The 14,025-nt window shown below is 45.7% G+C and overlaps 1 protein-coding gene across 3 annotated transcripts; it reads left to right on the top strand.

The window, feature by feature from the left end:
- The first annotated feature begins 212 nt into the window (after positions 1–212).
- LOC124007621 (plastin-1-like) lies at positions 213–12,314 on the top strand. Of its 3 annotated transcripts, none has more exons than XM_046318255.1 (17): positions 213–361; positions 1,174–1,316; positions 2,954–3,046; positions 7,070–7,230; positions 7,482–7,611; positions 7,868–8,000; positions 8,117–8,198; positions 8,297–8,462; positions 8,684–8,826; positions 8,922–9,017; positions 9,100–9,295; positions 9,846–9,924; positions 10,440–10,554; positions 10,958–11,091; positions 11,182–11,305; positions 11,392–11,516; positions 11,621–12,314. In XM_046318255.1, exons 3-17 carry the CDS (start codon positions 2,977–2,979, stop codon positions 11,757–11,759), a joined length of 1,893 nt encoding a protein of 630 aa, XP_046174211.1. In that variant the 5' UTR covers positions 213–361; positions 1,174–1,316; positions 2,954–2,976; the 3' UTR covers positions 11,760–12,314. The 3 variants fall into 3 exon arrangements, with proteins under 3 accessions (XP_046174211.1, XP_046174208.1, XP_046174209.1); XM_046318252.1 differs by having other exon boundaries at positions 1,174–1,337; XM_046318253.1 differs by having other exon boundaries at positions 229–361; positions 1,179–1,337.
- The last annotated feature ends 1,711 nt before the right edge of the window (positions 12,315–14,025 follow it).

Raw genomic sequence — 14,025 nt, 5'->3', positions numbered from 1 at the left:
TTATGTACAGCTAGAGTTCTCATTTATTAAACATGGCTGTTAGAAACCCAACACACCTGTAGCCAACACACACCTCTCCCTCTTACATCTCTTTACAATGTGTGTGTGTGTGTGTGCGTTCGTGCATGCCTGTGTGCGTTCGTGCATGCCAGTGTGTGGTGAAAGAAACCGATGACACAGCTAAAGGGTTAATTGCTAACTCCCAGGCTGGAGTCTCTGGAGGACCACGCCCATCCCAGAGTTCAATGGGCCGAAGTCTCTTGTCCTCCACTGCTTCGGTCAAGACAGCGAGCGAGAAGACACCTGACCACCTCTAAACCTCTACCAAGCTTCTCCAGCCCTGTCTGATCCTCTCTTCACGGTAAGTCTTCAGTTTCCTGTTTTGGCTGCTATTTACTACACAAATACAGTAGCCTATGTGGTGCTTTCTGACACTTAAAGTATATCAAAGGAGGAAGACTGATTGATCACTACTTGGCACTAAATGATAAAAAATGTTGCTATCGTACTTTTTTTACATCCGTTATTAGACAGTGACAACAATGATGATTATGAACATGGTATTTTGCCTGCTAATGCCTGCAATGCAGTGAAGAAAATGATGACAACAATAACATCTAATGTAACTTGCCCCCCGTTGAAATGGTCTAGAACCGCCACTGAGTCTAGGGCCGTAATGACTCACCAAAGTCTTCTAAGTAGCTGGCGGGATGAAAAATATAGCAGAATTTGTCATGCAGAACCTGTCTCAGCCAGTAGTGTTTAAGTTCTGTAATATACTTGTTGCAGAGTAGCCTAGTGGTTAGTGTTGGACTAGTAACTGGAAGGTTGCAAGTTCAAATCCCTGAGCTGACAAGGTACAAATCTGTCATTCTGCCCCTGAACAGGCAGTTAACCCACTGTTCTAGGCTGTCATTGAAAATAAGAATTTGTTCTTAACTGACTTGCCTAGTTAAATAAAGGTAAAATAAAAAACTTAGTAGGTCTATTTCTTGCTAAGTAAATGTCTAACTGGCTACTGCTATCATTCATCTGTAATATATTTTAATAATGTCATTTAGTTATGAAGGACACCACATAATAATGAACATATCAGCTCACGACACCACAGTTATCTCCACAGCTGATGTTCATGTTGGCTGTAAAATAATAAAACTCCTGTTCTCTACCCAGCGCAGCTGAACAACTCCTAGCCTCTGTTAGGCCAGCAGGCAGACCCGCTCTACTCAGCCAGGAGTGACTGAACGCTGGGGAGCAGAGAGACCTTGGCCCCTCTCGTCCAGAACAGGACCAAACAGACACAGGCTTTTATGAAGGTGTGAGCCCCCGGGGATCAGGTGTGTGGAGAGTGGGTGGAGGGTCAGCGAGGGGAGCTGTCAGGGTGTGTGGTGGGGGAGGGGCGAGGAGTGTGTCAAATGTACACAAGGCAGCAGGGTGTGGGTCCATTCATTTTCAATTCAGTCAATTCAAATTAAAAAATGTGTATCCGATATCAAATGAGTTTCCTGAATTGACTAGACTTGAATGGAACAGTACAGAGCTGTGGGATCAAAGTCACGGCCATATATGGAGTCTACGCTGAGTGAGCCCTCAGAACAGCCTCAGTTGGACGGCCCATGGACTCTACAAGGTGTGGAAAGCGTTCCACAGGGATGCTGGCCCATGTTGACTCCATTGCTTCCCATTGTTGTTTCAAATTGGAAGGATGTCCTCTGGGTGGTGGACCATTCTTGAAACACACTGTTGAGCATGAAAATCCCACCAGCGTTGCAGTTTTTGACACACTCAAACCGGTGCGCCTGGCACCTACTACCTTACCCCGTTCAAAGGCACTTCAATGTTTTGTCTTGCCCATTCACCCTCTGAATGGCACACATACACAATCCATGCCTCAATTGTCTCAAGACTTAAAAATCCTTCCTTAACCTGTCTCCTCCCCTTCATCTACACTGACTGAAGTGACATCAATAAGGGATCATAGCTTTCACCTGGATTTACCTGGTCAGTCTATGTCATGGAAAGAGCTGGTGTTTCTAATGTTTTGTACACTCAGTGTATATTGAGGCCGTTCCAGGACACAACACATGTCCTTATTGTACTCGTATCTCTCCCTCTAGTTAATCAATAACCACACAACTATTTTCAATAATCATATCATCATACAGAACTGTATCATGTCGTTTTTAAGAGCTTAAACATATAGACCCTTACCTTCTGGGGCTTAGATCGTATGGTTCATTATATAGAGTAGATTCTAGATTGTAGATAGTCTTATCTTCATTCTCTCCTTATTCTAGTTAGCTCTGTATTCTCTGCAGCCTGTGGTAGCACACTTATCACTGTTAGAATGGGTAGATTATTGCTCAATACACTGGCAGGTCAATGGAAGCATGAGGTCACAGTGGAAGCATGAGGTCACAATGGAAGCATGAGGTCACAATGGAAGCATGAGGTCACAATGGAAGCATGAGGTCACAATGGAAGCATGAGGTCACAATGGAAGCATGAGGTCACAATGGAAGCATGAGGTCACAATGGTCCATGAGGTCACAATGGAAGCATGAGGTCACAATGGAAACATGAGGTCACAATGGAAGCATGAGAATGTCACAATGGAAGCATGAGGTCACAATGGAAACATGAGGTCACAATGGAAGCATGAGGTCACAATGGAAGCATGAGGTCACAATGGAAGCATGTTGCCTCTTTGTCAGTTTAGAAGTCAAGTTTGTTTTGCATCTGTACCTCGCATTTCTATTACAAATATTTCCCTTTATTGTGATGATAAATTGAAGTTTGTTTTGCATCTGTACCGCGCATTTCTATTACAAATATTTCCCTTTATTGTGATGATGTGTGTGTGTGTGTGTGTGTGTGTGTGTGTGTGTGTGTGTGTGTGTGTGTGTGTGTGTGTGTGTGTGTGTGTGTGTGTGTGTGTGTGTGTGTGTGTCAGGTCATCTAGATAGACTGTCCAGTATGGCGAACAAGGTGACCCAGATATCACGAGAGGACCTGGAGGAGCTCCGAGAGGCTTTCAACAGGATTGGTTAGTCACACACACACACACACACAGTGCTTGCAGAAAATGCTGACTCAGGTCATGGTTTATAACCAATCATAAAGCAGTATAAGTTTTTTTTATTGGTAAGTTCACTCTGTGTTAGGGACCTGCACACCTGTTCGACGACTTACATTTACATTACATTTAAGTCATTTAGCAGACGCTCTTATCCAGAGCGACTTACAAATTGGTGCATTCACCTTATGACATCCAGTGGAACAACCACTTTACAATAGTGCATCTAAATATTTTAAGGGGGGGAGGGGGGGTGAGAAGGATTACTTTATCCTATCCTAGGTATTCCTTAAAGAGGTGGGGTTTCAGGTGTCTCCGGAAGGTGGTGATTGACTCCGCTGTCCTGGCGTCGTGAGGGAGTTTGTTCCACCATTGGGGAGCCAGAGCAGCGAACAGTTTTGACTGAGCTGAGCGGGAACTGTACTTCCTCAGTGGTAGGGAGGCGAGCAGGCCAGAGGTGGATGAACGCAGTGCCCTTATTTGGGTGTAGGGCCTGATCAGAGCCTGGAGGTACTGAGGTGCCGTTCCCCTCACAGCTCCGTAGGCAAGCACCATGGTCTTGTAGCGGATGCGAGCTTCAACTGGAAGCCAGTGGAGAGAGCGGAGGAGCGGGGTGACGTGAGAGAACTTGGGAAGGTTGAACACTAGACGGGCTGCGGCGTTCTGGATGAGTTGTAGGGGTTTAATGGCACAGGCAGGGAGCCCAGCCAACAGCGAGTTGCAGTAATCCAGACGGGAGATGACAAGTGCCTGGATTAGGACCTGCGCCGCTTCCTGTGTGAGGCAGGGTCGTACTCTGCGGATGTTGTAGAGCATGAACCTACAGGAACGGGCCATCGACTTCACTTCAGGTGTACAAAAGGTTTTGTTCTACGTAATCAGGGGTTGCCAGGTCCATCGGTGAACTGAGTGGTTGCCAGATGACTCATCATTAGAGTCAGTACATTCCTGATAAGTGAGCATCATATTTCTACAGACTCTGTAAGTGCACTGCAGTTCATCAGACCCAATTAGGAGATGTTAGATCATCTAGAGGTTAGAGAGGGAGATAGGTAACCTAGAGGTTAGAGAGGTAACCTAGAGGTTAGAGAGGGAAATATATAACCTAGAGGTTAGAGAGTTAACCTAGAGGTTAGAGTGGGAGATAGGTAACCTATAGGTTAGAGAGGGAAATATATAACCTAGAGGTTAGAGAGGGAGATAGGTAACCTAGAGGTTAGAGAGGGAGATAGGTAACCTAGAGTTTAGAGAGGGAAATATATAACCTAGAGGTTAGAGAGGGAGATAGATAACCTAGAGGTTAGAGTGGTAACCTAGAGGTTAGATAGGGAAATATATAACCTAGAGGTTAGAGAGGGAGATAGGTAACCTAGAGGTTAGAGAGGGAAATATATAACCTAGAGGTTAGAGAGGGAGATAGGTAACCTAGAGGTTAGAGTGGTAATCTAGAGGTTAGAGTAGGAGATATGTAACCTAGAGGTTAGAGAGGGAAATAGGTAACCTAGAGGTTAGAGAGGTAACCTAGAGGTTAGAGTGGGAGATAGGTAACCTAGAGGTTAGAGAGGGAAATAGGTAACCTAGAGGTTAGAGAGGTAACCTAGAGGTTAGAGAGGGAGATAGGTAACCTAGAGGTTAGAGAGGTAACCTAGAGGTTAGAGTGGGAGAGAGGTAACCTAGAGGTTAGAGAGGGAGATAGGTAACCTAGAGGTTAGAGATGGAGATAGGTAACCTAGGGGTTAGAGAGTTAACCTAGAGGTTAGAGTGGGAGATAGGTAACCTATAGGTTAGAGAGGGAAATATATAACCTAGAGGTTAGAGAGGGAGATAGGTAACCTAGAGGTTAGAGAGGTAACCTAGAGGTTAGAGAGGGAGATTGGTAACCTAGAGGTTAGAGAGGGAAATATATAACCTAGAGGTTAGAGAGGGAGATAGGTAACCTAGAGGTTAGAGTGGTAACCTAGAGGTTAGAGTGGTAACCTAGAGGTTAGAGAGGGAAATATATAACCTAGAGGTTAGAGAGGGAGATAGGTAACCTAGAGGTTAGATAGGGAAATATATAACCTAGAGGTTAGAGAGGGAGATAGGTAACCTAGAGGTTAGATAGGGAAATATATAACCTAGAGGTTAGAGAGGGAGATAGGTAACCTAGAGGTTAGAGAGGGAAATATATAACCTAGAGGTTAGAGAGGGAAATATATAACCTAGAGGTTAGAGAGGGAGATAGGTAACCTAGAGGTTAGAGTGGTAACCTAGAGGTTAGAGAGGTAATCTAGAGGTTAGAGTGGGAGAATGGTAACCTAGAGGTTAGAGAGGGATGGTAACCTAGAGGTTAGAGAGGTAATCTAGAGGTTAGAGTGGGAGAATGGTAACCTAGAGGTTAGAGAGGGAGGTAGGTAACCTAGAGGTTAGAGAGGTAACCTAGAGGTTAGAGAGGGAAATAGGTAACCTAGAGGTTAGAGAGGTAACCTAGAGGTTAGAGTGGGAGATAGGTAACCTAGAGGTTAGAGAGGGAAATAGGTAACCTAGAGGTTAGAGAGGTAACCTAGAGGTTAGAGAGGGAGATAGGTAACCTAGAGGTTAGAGAGGTAACCTAGAGGTTAGAGAGGTAACCTAGAGGTTAGAGTGGGAGATAGGTAACCTAGAGGTTAGAGAGGGAGATGGGTAACCTAGAGGTTAGAGAGGGAGATAGGTAACCTAGAGGTTAGAGAGGTAACCTAGAGGTTAGAGTGGGAGATAGGTAACCTAGAGTTTAGAGAGGGAGATAGGTAACCTAGAGGTTAGAGATGGAGATAGGTAACCTAGAGGTTAGAGAGGTAACCTAGAGGTTAGAGTTTGAGATAGGTAACCTAGAGGTTAGAGAGGGAGATAGGTAACCTAGAGGTTAGAGAGGGAGATAGGTAACCTAGGGGTTAGAGAGGTAACCTAGAGGTTAGAGTTTGAGATAGGTAACCTAGAGGTTAGAGAGGGAGATAGGTAACCTAGAGGTTAGAGAGGGAGATAGGTAACCTAGAGGTTAGAGAGGGAGATAGGTAACCTAGGGGTTAGAGAGGTAACCTAGAGGTTAGAGTTTGAGATAGGTAACCTATAAGTTAGAGAGGGAGATATTTAACCTAGACGTTAGAGAGGGAAATATGTAACCTAGAGGTTAGAGAGGGAAATAGGTAACCTAGAGGTTAGAGAGGGAAATGGGTAACCTAGAGGTTAGAGAGGGAAATAGGTTACCTAGAGGTTAGAGAGGGAAATATATAACCTAGAGGTTAGAGAGGGAAATATATAACCTAGAGGGTAGAGAGGGAAATAGGTAACCTAGAGGTTAGAGAGGGAAATGGGTAACCTAGAGGTTAGAGAGGGAAATGGGTAACCTAGAGGTTAGAGAGGGAAATAGGTTACCTAGAGGTTAGAGAGGGAAATATATAACCTAGAGGTTAGAGAGGGAAATATATAACCTAGAGGGTAGAGAGGGAAATGGGTAACCTAGAGGTTAGAGAGGTAACCTAGAGGTTATAGAGGGAGATATATAACCTAGAGGTTAGAGAGGGAAATATATAACCTAGAGATTAGAGGGAGATATATAACCTAGAGGTTAGAGAGGTAACCTAGAGGTTAGAGAGGGAGAGATAAGTAGAGGGCGACAAGTAGCTAAACGGTTGCTGGTTTATATCCTGAACCCGGAGATGACAAGAGGGGAGGGAACTAGTAACAGGCCTCCATTTTGGCCTTGAGCATGGCACTTCATCTGGTCTGTCTGTCTGTCTGTCTGTCTGTCTGTCTGTCTGTCTGTCTGTCTGTCTGTCTGTCTGTCTGTCTGTCTGTCTGTCTGTCTGTCTGTCTGTCTGTCTGTCTGTCTGTCTGTCTGTCTGTCTGTCTGTCTGTCTGTCTGTCTGTCTGTCTGTCTGTCTGTCTGTCTGTCTGTCTGTCTGTCTGTCTGTCTGTCTGTCTGCCTGCCTGCCTGACTGCCTGACTGCCTGCCTGCCTGTGTTTCCTCCCATACAGACACTGACAACAGTGGTTTTGTCAGTGACTTTGAGCTGCAGGAGCTGTTCAGAGAGGCTAGTTTCTCCATGCCAGGCTACAGAGTCAGAGACATAGTGGAGATCTTCGTAGCAGGAGACACCAACAAGGACGGGAAGATCAGCTTTGAAGAGTTCGTCTCGGTAAGATTTAAAATACACCAAAGTAAAGACGGTGACACATGTAGGCATGCATCCACATACAAACACACTCAAACAGACACATTCACACAGACACACTCACACAGCCACATTCACACAGACACACTCACACAGACACATTCACACAGACACACTCACATAGACACTCTCACACAGACACATTCACACAGACACATTCACACAGACACTCTCACACAGACACACTCAGAGACACGGCCCATCCTATCTTGTAGATCTACCAGGAGCTGAAGAGTAAGGAGCTCAGTGAGACGTTCAAGAAAACCATCGCCAGGAGAGAAGGGATACAATCCTTTGGAGGATTGTCAGGAATCTCCAGCGAGGGAACACAGCACTCCTACTCAGGTAGAGAGAGAGAGAGAGAGAGAGAGAGAGAGAGAGAGAGAGAGAGAGAGAGAGAGAGAGAGAGAGAGAGAGAGAGAGAGAGAGAGAGAGAGAGAGAGAGAGAGAGAGAGAGAGAGAGAGAGAGAGAGAGAGAGAGAGAGAGAGAGAGAGAGAGAGAGAGAGAGAGAGAGAGAGAGAGAGAGAGAGAGAGAGAGAGAGAGAGAGAGAGAGAGAGAATTATGTGTATGTCCTGTTCATGTAAGTGTTTGTGTGTTAGATGAGGAGAAGGTGGCGTTTGTGAACTGGATCAACAAGTCTCTGGCCAAAGATGAAGACTGTAAACACCTTCTACCCATGAACCCTGACGGAGACAGTCTCTTCAAATCAGTAAAAGATGGGATCCTGCTCTGGTAACACACACACACACACACACACACACACACACTCACACACACACACACACACACACACACACACTCACACACACACACACACTGCTATCATATACTCTGTTTTGTCATTGCAGTAAAATGATCAACCTCTCCCAGTCTGACACCATCGATGAGAGAGTCATCAACACCAAGAAACACACCACCTTTACCATGACCGTGAGTTAACACACACACACACACACACACGCACACACAGGAAAAGTTGGATTGTCCCTTATCAAAACTGTAACTCACTCTCTCTCTCCCTTCTCTAGGAGAACCTGATGCTGGCGATAAACTCTGCGTTGTCTATCGGCTGTACCGTGGTCAACATCGACGCCCCTGACCTGATGGCTGGGAAACCCCACCTGGTGCTGGGGCTGCTTTGGCAGATTATCAAGATAGGACTGTTTGCTGACATAGAGATCAGCAGCAACGAAGGTACACACACACACACACATTGTCAAACACATACACACATGCACGCATACACAGCCACAAACAAAGAGAGTGTCTAATTTAGTTTCAATGTCATATGAACTTTATGCCCATGTCCAATTATATGACCCCACCTGTAACATCCTGCAACCCTATTGGCTGTTTGTGTGTGTGTGTATCTGTACCACACTGCAAGCTGATTGGCTTATTGTGTTTATTTGCAGCTCTTATTAACCTGCTGTTTGAGGGGGAGGAGTTAGAGCACCTGATGTCATTGTCTCCTGAAGAACTGTTGCTACGCTGGGTAAACCATCACCTAGGCAACGCTGGGGCCCAACCAATCAGCAACTTCAGCCAAGACATCAAGGTAATACACACACACACATTCACTCACGTACAGTCACGCGTGCACACACACTGAAAATATGTTGTTTATGTATTAATGCTGTTATTATACTGTAGGATTCCAGGGCGTATTTCACCCTGTTGGACCAGATCTCACCTAAAGGAGAGGACATAGACGAGATGGCCATCCACATCGATATGACCGGCATCAATGTAAGTGGGTGTATATTCATATGTGCGTGTTCATGTTTTCATGTGTGTGTGTTGCCGTTTTCATTTGTGTGTGTGTGTATAGGAGCGTGACGACGAACGCAGGGCAGAGATGATGCTTCGCCAGGCAGCCCGTCTGGACTGCAGACAGTTTGTGTCTCCTATGGATGTGGTGTCTGGCAACAGCAAGCTGAACCTGGCCTTCGTAGCCAACCTCTTTAACACACACCCGGCCCTGAAGAGGACTAACAGTAACAACATAGACACAGCACTCATAGAGGGTGAGCTGCACACACACACACACACACACACACACACACACACACACACACACACACACACACACACACACACACACACACACACACACACACACACACACACACACACACACACACGGCCCTGAAGAGGACTACCAGCAACAACATAGACACAGCACTCATAGAGGGTGAGCTGCACACACACACACACACACACACACACACACACACACACACACACACACACACACACACACACACACACACACACACACACACACACACACACACACACACACACGGCCCTGAAGAGGACTACCAGCAACAACATAGACACAGCACTCATAGAGGGTGAGCTGCACACACGCACGAACGCACACACACACACACACACACACACACACACACACACACACACACACACACACACGGCCCTGAAGAGGACTAACAGCAACAACATAGACACATCACTTTTAGACGGTGAGCTACACACACACACAAACACACGCACACAAAACAGTCTTTCCCTCTCTCACAGCACACTGTAATATGTGTAATGTTGTCCTAACAGGAGAATCCAGAGAGGAGAAAACATTCAGGAACTGGATGAACTCTCTGGGAGTTGCTCCCTATGTCAACCACCTCTACTGGTACAGTAACCACACACACACACACACACACACACACACACACACACACACACACACACACACACACACACACACACACACACACACACACACACACACACACACACACACACACACACACACACACACACACACACACACACACACACACACACACACACACACACACACACACACACACACACACACACACACAGAGAGAGAGTATGCATGTGTGTGTGTTGATGTTTGCATGTGTTGATTGGTGTGTGTGTGTTGATGTTTGGATGTGTTGATTGGTGTGTGTGTGTTGATGTTTGCATGTGTTGATTAGTGTGTGTGTGTTGATGTTTGCATGTGTTGATTAGTGTGTGTGTGTGTTGATGTTTGCATGTGTTGATTAGTGTGTGTGTGTTGATGTTTGCATGTGTTGATTGGTGTGTGTGTGTTGATGTTTGCATGTGTTGATTGGTGTGTGTGTGTGTGTGTTGATGTTTGCATGTGTTGATTGGTGTGTGTGTGTGTGTGTGTTGCAGTGACCTGTGTGATGCGGTGGTGATTCTCCAGTTGTATGAGAAAGTCAACGTCCCTGTAGAGTGGAAAAAAGTCAACAGACCTCCATACTCTGCACTGGGCAGTAACATGAAGAAGGTACACACACACACACACACATTTTAAATACTTTATTTGAATCCACCAATCAAATTGACAAAAAAAGGATCCAAAACATTTTAAAGGTTGATGTATGAGTTGCACTACAGAAAGCACCTGCTTCTCCAAACAGCTGGGCTGCCCATGACAGCTGAAACAGAGAGTACCTAGCCAATTGCTTTGCCCTAGTTTATGTCAGGCTTCTCAGCAAAGGCCTGCTCCATGTAGTCCAATGAGCAGCCCACTTCCAAAACGAGCACCTACCCTGGCCTCCCCCACAACAACAATATCCGGCGTATTTGGCACACACACACACATGCACAGAGACTCTCTTTTATCAATATATTGTTCATGAAAATACAGAGGATTTCCAGGCATTGTGTTGGTGTGTCTGTGTGTGTAGTTGGAGAACTGTACCTATGCGGTGGAACTGGGTCGGAATAAAGCTCGATTCTCATTGGTGGGAATTGGAGGAGTGAATCTGAACGAGGGAAGTCCCATGCACACACTGGCTCTGGTCTGGCAGTTGATGAGGAGGTATGTATAGTACAAACACACACCTTTCCTTTTCACTTCGACATCTCCCTCACCTCTTACTATCCCTCTATCACCCCCCAACCCCCTCAGGTACACTCTCCAGGTGTTGTCTGATCTAGGAGATGGGGAAAAGATTGGAGACCAGATCATAATCAACTGGGTCAACACTCAGCTCAAAGAGGGAGGCAAGGACTCACAGATCAGCAGCTTCAAGGTGGGTGTGTACGTGTGTGAGTGTGCAGTGCACGTTGTGTTCATGTGAACAGCTTTAATGTGTGTGTGTGTGTGTGTGTCCTGCAGGATAAGCTGATCAGTACTAGTCTCCCAGTGATAGACTTGTTAGACACCATCGCCCCCAAATCTATCAAAGAGGAGCTGGTGAAGAGAGGGGAGCTCAGCGATGCAGACAAGCTCAACAACGCCAAGTAAATAACCCCTGACCCGTAACCTCTGAACTCTAAATGACCTCGACCCCCAACCTCTAACTTCTGAATGACCTCTTTCCCTTCCCTTTTTTGTCTTCCTGTAGGTACGCTATCACGGTATCCAGGAAGATTGGAGCCCGTGTCTACGCTCTGCCTGATGACCTGGTCGAGGTGAAACCCAAGATGGTTCTGACTGTGTTCGCATGCCTGATGGGGAGGGGCATGAAGAAAGCTGACGGCTGAACACACACACACTCAGACACACTAACATACACTAACAGCCTGTCCCAATTGGCTCCTTACCCTTTAGCCTCTTCCTGTCTCCTGCACATCTAGTCTGTGATTAGATCCGTGTATATAATTGGAGAATCAGAGAGCAGCTGATTGTTCATTAAACATTTATTTCATACTGATAGAAACCGAGCGGTTATGTGCCTAGTGTGCGCAAGGAGGCACTGATGGATCATTTTAATATCTCTAAATATGTTAATGTATTAATTCATTCTGCGTAAAAGAAACAACAGAATAGAATTATAAATCTATGTAGTGGAGGGGACGTGAACCCTTTGGTTTCAATCACAAACACACACACGCACACATACACACACCTTACAGAATTAACAGTACAGACACACTACAGACCTGTAAATGTTGTGTAATTCTCTTGACTTAGTCAACTCAGTCCACCCGAAGATAACAGACTGACATTTTGTTCATGCAAATTATGTGTGTGTGGGAGAGGTGGTGCATTTTTGAATATTCAATCATAAACATGTATAATAAAACCCATTTAAGAAACACATGTTTTTGACACCCTTCATCCGGGACTGAGATAAATGGAAACATAGGAAACAAAGGAGAACTGTGTGTTGGAATGAGGTCAGTTAGCCTTGTGTGATTTGATGCGTGGTCCCAACTTTCATCTCAGTAACAATGCTGGGATGTGACTTAGTCCATTTATTTCAGTTACATCTTCCCATCTTGCCTCACTCCCACATTTCAACTGGCAGTGATAATTGCTGTACCACAGATACAGCTTTTTTGGGCTGAGCCTCAGAGGTGGAAACACAATTGGGGCGGTAAGCAAATTGGAGTGGGTCTAGGGTGTTAGGTAGGGTGGAGGGGATATGATCCTTGACTAGTCTCTCAAAGCACTTCATGATGACAGAAGTGAGTGCCACAGGGCGATAGTCATTTAGTTCAGTTACCTTGGCTTTCTTGGGAACAGGAACAATGGTGGCCATCTTGAAGCATGTGGGCACAGCAGACTGGGATAGGGATTGATTGAATATGTCCATAAACACACCAGCCAGCTGGTCTGCGCATGCACTGAGGACGCGGCTAGGGATGCTGTCTGGGCCGGCAGCCTTGCGAGGGTAAACACGTTTAAATGTTTTACTCATGTTGGCCACAGAGAAGGAGCCCACAGGCTTTGGTAGCGGGCTGTGTCAGTGGCACTGTATTGTCCTCAAAGCGAGCAAAGAAGTTGTTTAATTTGTCTGGGAGCAAGACGTCGATGTCTGCGACGGGGCTGGTTTTCTTTTTGTAATCAGTGATTGACTGTAGACCCTGCCACATACATCTCGTGTTTGAGCCGTTGAATTGTGACTGTACTTTGTCTCTATACTGACACTTTGCTTGTTTAATTGCCTTGCGGAGGGAATAGCTACACTGTTTGTATTCGGTCATGTTTCCAGTCGTCTTCCCACCATGAGTACAACATCACCGATGCACTTGCTAATAAACTCGCTCACCGAGTCAACGTATACGTCAATTGTCTGAGGCTACCCGGAACATATCCCAGTCCACGTGATCGAAGCAATCTTGAAGCATGGAATCCGATTGGTCAGACCAGCGTTGGATAGACCTGAGCATGGGAGTTTCCTGTTTTAGTTTCTGTCTATAGGCTGGGAGCAACACAATGGAGTCATGCTCAGATTTGCTGAAGTGAGGGCTTTGTATGCATCACAGAAGTTAGAGTAGCAATGGTCCAGAATGCTACCAGCCCGTGTCGTGCATTCGATATGCTGATAGAATTTAGGAAGTCTTGTTCTCAGATAAGATTTGTTAAAATCCCCAGCTACAATAAATGCAGCCTTAGGATATAAGGTTTCCAGTTTACATAGAGTCCAGTGAAGTTCTTTCAGGGCCGTCGAGGTATCTGCTCGGGGGGATATACACGGCTGTGACTATAATCTAAGAGAATTTGTCTTGGTAGATAATGCAGTCGTCATTTCATTGTAAGGAATTCTAGGTCGGGTGAACAAAAGGACTTGAGTTCCTGTATGTTGTTATGATCACACCATGAGTCATGAATCATAAGGCATACACCCCCACCCTTCTTCTTACCAGAGAGATGTTTGTTTCTGTCGGCGCAATGCGTGAATAAACCGGGTGGCTGTACCGACTCTGACAACGTATCCCGAGTGAGCCATGTTTCCGTGACACAGAGAATGTTACAATCTCTGATATCTCTCCGGAAGGCGACTTGTGCCCTAATTTTGTCCAC

The sequence above is a fragment of the Oncorhynchus gorbuscha genome, linkage group LG21 (genome assembly GCF_021184085.1).
Source record: "Oncorhynchus gorbuscha isolate QuinsamMale2020 ecotype Even-year linkage group LG21, OgorEven_v1.0, whole genome shotgun sequence".
Classification (NCBI taxonomy): domain Eukaryota; kingdom Metazoa; phylum Chordata; class Actinopteri; order Salmoniformes; family Salmonidae; genus Oncorhynchus; species Oncorhynchus gorbuscha.
The sequence above is the reverse complement of the archived record's forward strand: the minus strand, read 5'-3'. Positions and strand labels throughout refer to the sequence as shown.

Bases quoted from the DNA above. Each gene is read 5' to 3' on its own strand.
- LOC124007621 (XM_046318255.1), top strand. From the start codon at position 2,977: ATGGCGAACAAGGTGACCCAGATATCACGAGAGGACCTGGAGGAGCTC. The intron at 8,827-8,921 runs GTAATACACACA...ATTATACTGTAG, and splicing joins ACTTCAGCCAAGACATCAAG to GATTCCAGGGCGTATTTCAC. The intron at 11,092-11,181 runs GTATGTATAGTA...CAACCCCCTCAG, and splicing joins GTCTGGCAGTTGATGAGGAG to GTACACTCTCCAGGTGTTGT.